This window comes from Ursus maritimus, unplaced genomic scaffold (assembly GCF_017311325.1).
Source record: "Ursus maritimus isolate PB19 unplaced genomic scaffold, ASM1731132v1 scaffold_2, whole genome shotgun sequence".
Classification (NCBI taxonomy): domain Eukaryota; kingdom Metazoa; phylum Chordata; class Mammalia; order Carnivora; family Ursidae; genus Ursus; species Ursus maritimus.
In genome coordinates, this window is record NW_024424452.1 from 5,597,743 (window position 1) to 5,609,932 (window position 12,190).

Here is a 12,190-nt window from a genome sequence, read left to right on the forward strand (position 1 = left end):
CCAGTAATAAGACAATAAAACCTTCTTGAAAAATGAGAAAAATAGAATCTATCTTAGGTCTCTTTCTTCTACGAATTGTTCATTAGTCTTTCATACAAGGAATGTAAACAAAATAAAAACCCAGGCACATGAAAACAAGTTAAACAACAGGCCTCTGGAAGCAACGCTTGCTAGGGTAGCACGTTATTGTGAAATTGCTGCAGATGAGCAGAAAATTACTAACTATATGACATGGTGAATATAAGCAAAAAGACAACTTGAAACAAAAATAAAACACATAAGTTATTTCCATTCCCTCCAAATAAAACACATATCCACATGAAAGAAATTCTGCCACTGCAACATATTTTCCTCACCGAAACTGAAGAAGTTTTCAGCCCGTGTTTGCAACAACACGGTTGCTGTGGAAATAGCTGATTCAACGTTATGAACTCACAGCTGAATAAAGTAAGGTGTGGAACAGAAATCTTATTTAAACAGTAGCAAGAGCCATAAAACATTAAAAAGGCAAACTGAACGATGGTGAATCAGAGCACCATATGGTTTAATATAAGGGTCATACATTTTCCCGTGGCGCCTGACACAAATAGGATGTTTCTTTTTAATTTAATCCTATTTTTGGAAACCTCTAATCATCTCCATCATCCCAGGAAGTTTTACTATCTGCTTCTGTCTATACAATGCAGTGTGTATTTTATTAAACTGACTCTGCTAAGGACAGAGTTTCTAGGGTCCAGACCTTGTCAGAACACGCACAAATGGCAGCACCAACAAAATCCAAGTCAGGGCTTTGAAAAATGTCTGCATGTAACTGATTCTAGTAAACAGAGCAGTACGGACTTACTCATCACACGACATCACTTCAGGCCTAGGTTTCAAGACTCTTTACAAACTCCTCAAGAACCGAAGTTGTCAGAAAATATTCCTGAGTGCCCAGTTCCACTTCACATCCTGCAGCCCAGCCCCCAACCCCAGCACTGTTATCACACCTTGAATTTGTTCCTCCACTTTTATGGGTCAGGTAAGAGTTCTCCAAGCAATCCTGAAAACCCTTAAGACACTTTTATATAGAAATGATGTGAATTACTTGAATCCTACAAGCCGCCCCACCCCCAGCTTCCCTTTCTGCTTTTTAATTGGAGGAACACTTTTCTTTAAATACCCACACTTTACCAATATTTTCCTCTGCTATTCTGAATGTTTCAAATTATGACATGTTTTTGAAGCCAGAAATCCTACCCTTTGTAAAATACAACATATTCATTTAAAATAAAACATATTCTGGGGTGCCTGGGTGGTTTGGTTGGTTGAGCATCTGTCTTCAGATCAGGTCATGATCTCAGGGTCCTGGGACCGAGCCCTCCTGCATCAGGCTACCTGCTCAGAGGGGAGCCTGCTTCTCCTCTCCCTCTGCCCCTCCCCCGCTCATCTCTCTCAAATAAAATCTTTAAAAAATATATATATATAAATAAATATAACATATTCATTCCTTACTCAAGATTTAGAAATGATGGTTATGTGTGGGGCTATTAGAAAAGGAAAAACAGCGACTTTTCCACCCTTAGGAGAGGGCGCAGGGAACGGACTCTGTAAACAGAAACCCAGATTCCCTCGGCAGCTGGCGGTGCCGAGGGTGTGGCTGCCCTCTGCGTGTGCACAGGAGATCAATTCATACCAGCAAAACCGGAAAAATCACAACTGAGAGCAACTGTGGAAGCAGTGAGAGCCAAGAGCAGGACGTAAAGGAGTCTGACTCTCTGCTAAGTGAGTCACAGGAAACACTTCTGCCAGAGTCAGGAAGCCTGCCGTGCCCATCTCCTTAAGAATGTAGGTCAAAGCTCCCTGGGCTTCATGCTCCAGGGATCCAAGGGGAAGGGCTAGGGCCTCAAGTTTAGAGGCAGAAGCCCAATTCCTAGGGAGCAGGGAGGCCAGCCACTGGCCTTGGCCTGCCCTCTAACTAAGCCTCTACTTTCGACAGACCACAGCAAACTCAGTCATTCCGGAAGTGAACACACTGGAGTACTGGGCTAGCTCTTCTTACTATTCTGGATTTGGGCCACTCTGTGTGTTCTTACAAGGGCTCACAGGAGGAAAGGCCCTGGAACCAGCTCAACTTGTGTTTGTATATAATGGACAGTCAGCTCACCCAGCTCTGTCGACACGGGGGACCCGGTAGCAATCTCACCAATCTTGGCAACTCCATCGTAGTAGGCTTTTCCCGCGAGGATCATAGCTAGACAAGCAAGGTGACACGCAAAAGTCATCACTTAAGACAAAGAAAAGAGGAAGTGCCATGGAGGTTTGCTTTCAAATATCCCTCAGCCCCTTCTGGCTGCAGAAAGGTTTGGGTTGTGCCAAGGGTGGCTCTCAGAAGGCAGGGCTTGTGCTTAATAGCTATGCCAGGGCAGAGGTCCCTCCACTGTACTTCCAGAGGCCCCCACTTGGTGGAAAACCCTATAGGATCTCCACCTTAGACCAGACCTGGGGAACCTTCAACAGCAGGTTCTGGAAGTCCAGAAAAGGCCCTGCCTTCATCATGATGCCAGTTTCAGAGTGGATGTGTTTTCAACATCAAATTAGGGCTGCAAACTCATCCACTCCAGCAAGAAATCTTTTCTCTGATAGTTACTCTACAGCTATACAGGTCTGCAACATTATTACTTAAACGGACTTGTATGGCGTAGCCCAGGAACCTAGTCTTTCAATGGCTTTTCTAAGATATTCTGAGCCACAACCAATAATATATTTGCTGTCGGGGGAAAATATATGAAATTTGAAAGACAAATCATTCTAAAAACACAACAGAATTACCTGAAAAACAACTGAAGGTTCTGTCCTCCCCCCGCCACCTTTTTGTCAGAGACAAGGGAAACTTTTATTTCTGTAGAAACTGGATTCTAATCATCTTAAAAATAGTATCTCTCCTTTCAAATTGATTCTGATGAATAAATTATAAGGTACAAAAATCTGTTTTTGATTTTTCTTTTCTTTTCCTTTCTTTTTCTTTGGGACGGGGAATTGGGGGCAAGAGAGACCTGGGTTTGAATTCTACCTTTACTTCTAATGACATGACCTCCTTGGGCAAGGTAGCTATCCTTTCTGAAACAAAGGATGGTCATCTATAAAATGTCCTAATAGCGTGAGCTATTAATACGGATTCCTTCACTTTACAACAAGCAGGCTTTTCAATAAGGGTGATTTTGAAGAAAATTTATTTTACTTCACTCAAAGATTAACTTTGAAGAATACAGAATTTTAGAGCTACAAGAGCCCTTAGGCATCTCTAAGATTCCTTTCCTTTTTACTATGAAGAAAACCAGAGGCCATACCAACTGCTTTGCCCTGATTTTATAACGGGTGTTGTTTTAAAATGGTGAATTAGAAAGGCATTTCAAGTATAAAAAGGGGGGGGGGAGTCACAGAACAAATTATGTACAAGTCCAGCTGAAGATATTACTGGACAAAAAAGTAGTATTTTCATGGCAAATTCATCCACTTTAGCATTTCTTACGGAGTTAAAAAATTACAAAAGTTATGGCTTTTACTATATATGTGTACAAGTTTAACAGCTGTAATGCTCTATTATACAGTTATTTCATAAGTCTGAGAATAACCCTAAAGTATAATTGTAAAAAAGAACAATAACAAGTAGCATTTATGTGGACTTTCCAAGCCATTACTTAAGTTCATCTACCCAAGAATACGAAGACGTGGGTCAGTGGTATTATCACCCTGTTTTATGAAGGAGAGTGGAGTGGAGATATGCTGGGACATGCCCAAGGTCAGTGGCAGATCAGAGGGAGTGCATACAACTCCAGCTAAGGCCATTTCCTCCATTCTAAATTATACTGCTTTTTGACTCTTCAATCTCAGCTAGAACTGAAAAAGAGAGGACTCCCCCTAAAAACAAGGTTGGTAGCCAATAAACTGTCAAGCTAATACATTCTATATTTTAATATGAAGATTTTAAAATGTAAGATACTGATAAGGCTGAAAAGCAGATTGGTGGGAGAATGGCATGCAGGTTTACACAATATATATATACACAAAATTTTTCGTTTGCATTCACAAATTATATTGAAATTTTTCATTAACTGATGACTTATGTTTAAAACTAACCTCAGAATGATAAAATATCCTTGCTTTTATGATAAAGTAAACTTTGAAAACTATCATTTATCCAGAACTTAATAAAGAATCAAATAATATTCTCATATTTTTGCCATCCCCACTTTGTGAATATATTAAGAGATTTTCTATCACACTGTTTTACGGAACAAAGCATATTTGTTCTATTTTAGTGGCTGACCAACTAATTCATCAATCTACTCTATATCCTACCAGATATTTTTTCCTTAAAATATGATTTCATTAGGTTACAATTTTGCTCAAAAACTTTTAATGGCCTCCACTCCCCATAGTGCAAGCCCATATTCCACAGAGTTCATGATAGATTTGCATAGTAATGGCCTTCAATATACCACACCTCCCAGAATTCCCAGCCTTTGTGGTTGTCTATACATTGATGGGTGGCTTGGTCATCTGAATCGCCTTGGCCAATGGGGTGCCAGGAAGTATAACTCCAACAGGGGTTTGCTCTTGGAAACAGCCTGCTATGTCCCTGGGAGGGAGGGAGCCCAGCACCCCCACTGACTCCCCATTGAGCCCCTGGGGGCTAGAGAACTGCACTGCCTTTACAGGACCTTGAGAAATAAACTATTGTTGTCTTAAGCCACCAAGTTTAGGGACACTTGCTTATGTGACAATAGGTAACTGATGCTGCATTCAAATGCATTAATAACCTGACCCTACTCCACCTTGTATTTTACTATTCCCTAACAGCTTCCCACCCATGCCAGTGTGGACCTCAGATCTTGGCTTGGACACGGTCTTTTCTGCCTAAAACCTAACATCTGTCAGTTGCACAGCTCCTACAAGGTCCACTGCCTACTCCATTCCCCACCAACCTTCACTACTCAAATTCCTGTGACACTGCTCATTCTATGCTCTTTGTTAGCTGTGCATATTGTCCTGATTTATGACCTAAGTGTTGACGGCACATCTGGCATCCTCAAGTATGCTACAAATTCTTACCAAGGACTTCACAAATTCATCTCGATTTCTCAATGGCTTCAGTAAAAAACAGATGGCCTGCAAAAATACTGGAAATACTTTAAAAGTGCAGAATAGTCCCTTTGGGGAGAAGCCTTGTTAGCAAGAGACTAAGCCACTGCTGGCAGGTCCCCGAGTCACCTTATAAAACTGCCTCAGAGAGGTAGCAAGTGTTAGAAAGAAAAAAAAAAAAAAAAAACCACTGCAGGTCATGTCATGGTGATTTCCTTCACAGGGGCATCTAATGCAATGACTTTGTGCCCTTGTGACTAAGCAGTCATCAAAGGAGAGTCAGCGGTGCAAGAACTCTAAAACAAGTCTCCTTCTTGCTCTCTGAAGGGGTGAGGGGTTCAGAAGTCACTGATACTGCTTGGGGGATGAGGGAAATTCTTCTATATAAAGAGAATAATTCCTCTGCTACAAGATACCAACAAATATTTTAAGTACACGTTTCATATGTTATTAGTTCACAAAGAATCTGGTTTGCAAAGTGGAAAACATATTGATGGCAATGATATAAAATATTGAGTCGTGTCAATAACCATGATTTGATCATTAAAATGTGTCACTTATAACAGCCTATGATTCCATTTATTCATTTTAGATCCACTAATATCCTACCATTGCAAACTTCATAGAATTAAATGTAAATAATTTCTAACAACTTAGATATTTTAAAAATTCACTATTAAGCACTTAAAAAAAATTAAGTAAAATATTTACTGGATGGTTTTTATATCTGCACTATATCTGTAAATTTAGAAAAGAGACTTACCATTAACAGCTTTTTCATAGTTTTTTCCTAGGTTTATTAAATTCCGTAGCCCAGGATTGAACTGTTCCATAACATTCTGACAAATAAAACAAACAAATTAATAAAATAAGCAAACAGTAGATCAAATAATCTTTAGATTTTGTCACTACATGGCCTGGGGTACCTATGTATGCCTCACAGTACAGTCTACAAAGCTATGAATATTTATTTCAAAACAACAAAGAGCACATATTTCCTTACGGATGGAACTGGGTCCCTGCACCAGCCAGGCATGTGTAATCCTGGCAGACTTCCACTGCCCAAGGGCTGCCTAGAACCTACTGTAAATAGAGAAAGCAGCAGACATGCATACCTACAAAGCACACCCCACAAGGGCTAAGGGCCCAGAAGCTGATGCTCCCTTTGGGGTTTAAGTAGGTTAATGGTTGTCAGACTAGTGTTAAAAACAGGCACACATGATCAGAACTTAATTATATGAGCAATGTTTTGGTTATCAATTGGACAGGAATTTCTAAGAGATCTTGTTTATTCATTAAGTACTTATGTAGTAACTACTGAATGGTAGGTCCTGTGCACACAAGAGATGGGAAGGCATGGTTTCCCTCTCATGGACTTCATGATGCCATAGCTGTGCAAATGCCATGGTTTTCATTTTTAAAACTGTCATTCCTGTAGCACTAGAAAGTCATGAACATAGAGATAAATGCTATGATGAGTTTTAAGACAGGCAATTATTTAGAATGTTGATCTAAACTTAAAATACCCTAAATTGAAGCAGAGACAATAGATCATTCCTACGGGGCTCTGACTTCTTGACTCAGAACACATGGTATTTGTTCCATCTACGAATAATGAGCTTCACAATATTAACGATTCCAGGTAGACCACTCAAGTCTCCTCGCCCCCTCTCTCAAAATGTGAACCCCGTTTGTAGAGAACCAAGCAATCAAAAGAATGAAAAAAAAAACCAACAAAGGGGCAGATACTTGATACACATGCTCTGCAGAATAAAAAGTTTCTCCTTTATAAATCAGTATAGAGAACATAACTTTTATTTTATCAAACAGTGATAAAGGCTTATCATGAAAAACAACCCCTGGCTCAACCTTTCCTCAAACCTGAACTTATTCCCAAGAGCACTTTCAACTGAGCTGTTATTCTTGTATTTACTGCCATAGTTTGGGATAATATTCTTGATTTTTTGATTTTGGATGATAAATATTGGCTTTCTACTACAGTAGATGAGGGCTCAGCTCTCCACATCACCCCACTTTCCCTACTTCAATCCTTCCTATATAATTAAACGGCAATTTCCTGGTTAAGCTGATGGTCAGGGTTTATTACAACTTTGTAAATATCGGTCACTACAATGCAAGGAATGTACTAAGGATTATGTTTCCTTTCTTGGTACACTTTTTGTTTCTCCTGGGATTAACAATCTTCTCATCTCCCTCCTCCCAGCTTAGTTTTCCACGAATCCACCTTAAAATTTTCCACACGCTCTATCACATCTCCTAGAAGTCTATCAGTACTTTACAAACACACAAAGTTGTCAGCTAATCCTCCATTCCATTTTTCCCCAGAACTTCCTCCAAGGACTCTCCGTCCTCTTGCTCAGTCTGGCCTGACTGTCCCTGCCACGCTGTTACCCTTGCATGTCCCTTTCTGATCCCCTGTGTTAGAGGTCTCATTAACTGGACTCCACACCTTCCTCTTTCTTCATTTATTTCTATTTGCTGGAGATCATTCTCCAAAACAACCTAAGAAATGGTGCATAAGAGGTAAATTTGAGTCCCCAGGTGTCTGAAATTATCTTTACCTTGACATTTGATTGATATTTTGCTGGGCAGAGTATTACACAGCTCAAGTGGTTCTCCCTTAGAATTTTAAAGATATTGCTCCACTATTTTTAACATCCAGTTTTGCTACGGAGAAGTCAGCCATCATTTCTTCTTCCTTTGTATAGGACTTTGGTGGGGGAAGCCCTGTATGCTACATAATGGTCTGTCTCCGTGTGGGGCCTTTTTCATTTATTTTACTAGGCACTTGATACACGCCTTCCATATAAAAAACTATGTCCTTTAGGTCTGAAAAATATTCCTATTTTGTTTCTTCTCTCTCCCTACTTTCTGGAATTCTGATGAGGATTTTACATATCCTGGTTTCTTCTCTAACCATTTTACCTTTTTTCTGATTTTCCACTTTTTGTTCCCCCATCTCTGACAGATATCAACTTCACATTCCAACATTTAAAATGTTGGAATGTGCCCTCCACTTTATGTTACTTTATTTTTTAACATTTATTTATCTTGGAGAATGAGAGAGAGAGGGAGGGAAGAGAGAGAGAGTACGTGCAAGAGTGGGGAGGGGCAGAGGGAGGAGAGACAGAATCTCAAGTTGACTCCCCACTGAGCATGGAGCCCAATGTGGGGCTGGATCTCATGACCTGAGCCGAAAACAAGAGTCAGGCGCTTAACTGACGGAGCCACCCAGGTACCCCCATTATGTTTTTAAAACTTTTGACACTGTATTTTTAATTTGGGCTCTTTCATTGTTTTTAGTTATCCCCCTCCCCCATTTTTCTTCAGGATGTATTTATATGAGAGAGTGAGTGAGCATGAGAGCAGGGGGAGGGGCAGAGGGAGAGAAACTTCAAGCAGACTCCCCACTGAGCATGGAGTCCAATGCAGGACTCAGTCCCACGACCCATGAGATTATGACCTGAGCTGAAACCCAGAGTTGGATGCTTAACCAACCAAGCCAACCAGGTGCCCCTGGTTATTCCTTTTTAAAAGCATCCTGTTCTTATTTTGTGAATGTAATATTGTCTCTAATTTGAATAAACTAAAAGCATTATTTTTTGTTATTTTCTTCCAGTTCCCCATATTATCTCCTGATTATTTCGTTTCATTGTTTGGCATCCATCTGTCTTTTGTGTTGGAGGCTTTTCAACAAACATCTGGTGATCCCTGGTCACCAGTTCATATTTAAGAGTAAAGCCCTAAAATGCTGGCTGGAAGCTTGTGGGGTTGTTGACTAGTGGGCTTCATTTGGAGTGACTGGACAAGTCAGATACAGAGAAACTGGCCCTGTGACAGTAATCAGGGTCCACTGAGTCTTTTCAGAGAAGTTTCTCATTTTCTGTCAAGGGTAGGGGACGAGGCAATCACCAGGTGGTCAGCTTTCCCCCATCAGGAAGGGGAATGGGTTGGGAATTCCACAGTTTACTGGGCTGATTTTTACTGAACTCCTCTGCTCTCTACTCCAAGGTTACTACTGCTGGTATTTCCACATCAAGAACTCCTCTGATTCAATATATCCTAAGATTAAATCTCCAGGCCACCGAGCAGAGGGAGCTGCTGGTAGTACTGGTGGTTGTGGCAGGAAAGGAAAACTGGCCATTAAACAACTTGTGTAACTCCTACTCTAGCCCTGGGTGTCCCCTCCTTCCCCACCTTCTGTGGACTGCTCCTCAGCCTCAGGGAGTGAACGGCTCAGCCCTCATCAGCTCTCCCACTGAAGATTCTTTAGGTTTTCTTAAGGCAGCTATCACTCCTCTGTCCATTTTCTACCACCCCAAATTTTCTTAGGCCTTTTGTCAACTGCTAAGTCTTTTTTCAAGCCTTTACACCATGGATTTATGGGTTTTTTTTTCCCCTTTCCTTTTTAAGTTCCGTTGCTATCATTTCAATGTATTATTAGAAGCAAAAGAAAAAGAAACCTCATGGTCAATCTGCCGTGCTTAACTGGAAGTCCATTCATCCTGTGTTATTAGAGCCTCTCATCTGTTTGAGCCCCATAACCAGTAGCCATAAAGCCCCAAAGCCAATGATGACTCCCCCTACCAATTTCTCTGCAAGACAATAAGCCTCATACCTTATCGGAGGGACCTGTGGCCATAGATGCTATTTCTATCATCATTTCTCAATTTCCTTGTTTTGTTTTTAAGCTTATTTTGAAATCATTTAATATTCACAAGTAGTTGTAAAAACCTCAGAGTTCTCAGGTATGCCTCTCCTATGGTAACTTATAAAACCATAGTACAGTATCAAAACCAGGAAACTGACAATGATACAACACTTATTAGCTAAACTACAGACTTTATTTGTATTTACCAGTTTCTGTATCACTCATTTGGGGGAGGGGGTGCACTGTTTCTATGAAATCCTACTACGTGTATAGATTTGTATAACCATCACCACAGTTATAATATAGAACTGTTCCATTAGTGCAATGATCTCCCTCATGCTACCCCTTTATAGCCACAGCCTCCCTAACAGTCCCGGCAACCACTGATCTCAATCACTGTAATTTTGTCATTGTGAGGATGTTCGAAAAATGGAATCATACAGTAATGTGACTTGAGGAGACTGGCTTTTTCACTCAGCACAATGTCCATAAGAACTACTACCCAAGTTGCTGGATGTTAAGCGTCTGATTCTTTTTTTTTAAGATTTTATTTATTTATTTGACACAGATAGAGACAGCCAGCGAGAGAGGGAACACAAGCAGGGGGAGTGGGAGCCAAGTTGCTGGATGTTATCAATAGTTTATTCCCTTTTTTTGGCTGGTAGTATTCCATAGCATGAATGTATCACAATTTATAGATTTGCCCACTGAACACTTGGGTTGTTTATAGTTTTTTGCAATTGCGAATAAACCTGATATGGACAATCACATACGGGTTTTTCTGTGAACATAAGTGTTCCTATCTCTAGGATAAATATCTAGGAGTTCAATTGCTGCGTCATTTGGTAGTTGTATGTTTAACTTCGTAAGAAACTGCCAAACTATTTTCCAGAGTGCTTGTGCCATTTTACATTCCCACCACCAATGTATGAGATTTTCAGTAATTTTTAAACTCTAATAGCTTCATCAGAAAATTACTCTTTAATAAAAAGAAAACTACTTTTTAAATATCTCTTTAAAATTCTTATAATAATTTTATGACGCTGAGTCTCAATGGTAAGAATATAAGGAAACAGATACAGAGCCAACCCTGCCTACTATCATTAAACAGTCATAAAAAGAAGCCCAGATCTGTGTTCTTTCTTAAGATTGTTCTTAGTTCACCTTACCCAAATAAGGGGAAAATATAATTTGGTTTCTCAATATAATTCTTGAAATGTTTACATGTAAGTCCTATCTTAAAATATGAAAAACAATGAATTAATGAGAACTTCCAAAGTTAACACCAAGCATAAACCACTATTCAAATGATGCTACAGGGGAAAAACAGGTTAATAAGACCTGGAACTACAATAAGCTTCAGAGAAAACAATATAAGACCTTTAAAGCTTGAAAGTTCAACATATACTTCAATTCCTTATTATTTAGCTTTAGCTACAGAAATTTTTCCCCCGGAAACTCTGGCCCCTTTGAACAGTGGAAAATCCATTTCTACTAGACCTGGCTCTTGGCCATTAATCTAGTTATTTTAGCTGAAGTACATGTATTTTTAAACCCAGGAACAAAAAGCAGTGCTGCCTTTGTATTCCACGATCTGTAAAGTTTTATAAGTAGAAGTGGATATCTTTGTGAATTGGATGGGTCCCACATTTTTTTTTGAGGGCAGCTGTTTGGTCAAAGGTCATATGCACTGCGTTAAGGCTTAAGACCTAAATTTTTTATATAGCCTATGATTTAGAGAAAATCACCAGTAGTAATGAACAAATCCATTTTAATTTAGGTTTGGCACTAAGAATAAAAGGTTTAAGATACAAAGTATAAACACAAAATGAATTATAAAATGTATTAATGGTCCAAGAAGCACTATTCCGTTAACAATCAATAACAAAAGCTTAGTATGTATTCTACCTGTTACTGCCTGGCGAGGAGGATAATTTGCCAAACCAGTTTCAACCAAAATGAGTTTCATTTCCATTCAGAGAGTAATATGGATAGTCGAAGTTAAAATAACTGCCGATATCACTGTTCTACATGTGTTGAGTCTCATATGAAGAAGAGTTGGTTCTAAGATAAAAGATCAATGGCTCACTCAGCAGGACTGGAGAATTAATGGTTAGCTGTTCCAAATAAAATGTTGAGGAATAGACCCCTTAGAACCTATAAGACTTCTAGCTGGTCCCTTTATCTCATGCATTTCCTCTGCTTCCTGTAGACCAACACATTATAATTTTAAACTGAATTATACAATCTTATGATGGCTTTAACTTCCTCACCATTTAGATTTTTCTTCCATTTTTGAAAATTACCTTTACCACTATGGAACTATAGACTAAGAAGCATAAATTAATACAGTTATGACTAGCCAGATAGTTAAACTGAGCTGACTTTAAATTT

The 12,190-nt window shown here is 39.5% G+C and overlaps 1 protein-coding gene across 1 annotated transcript in view; it reads right to left on the minus strand.

Moving 5' to 3' along the window:
- The window catches only part of BAIAP2L1 (BAR/IMD domain containing adaptor protein 2 like 1), a 91,494-nt gene that overhangs the window by 61,974 nt on the left and 17,330 nt on the right, over window positions 1-12,190 (minus strand). The window contains exons 2-3 of the mRNA XM_040634776.1: window positions 5,888-5,963; window positions 2,147-2,233 (exon numbers count right to left, since the gene is read on the minus strand). Coding sequence (XP_040490710.1) covers window positions 2,147-2,233; window positions 5,888-5,963 — 163 coding nt within the window. The remainder of the gene's footprint in view (window positions 1-2,146; window positions 2,234-5,887; window positions 5,964-12,190) is intronic.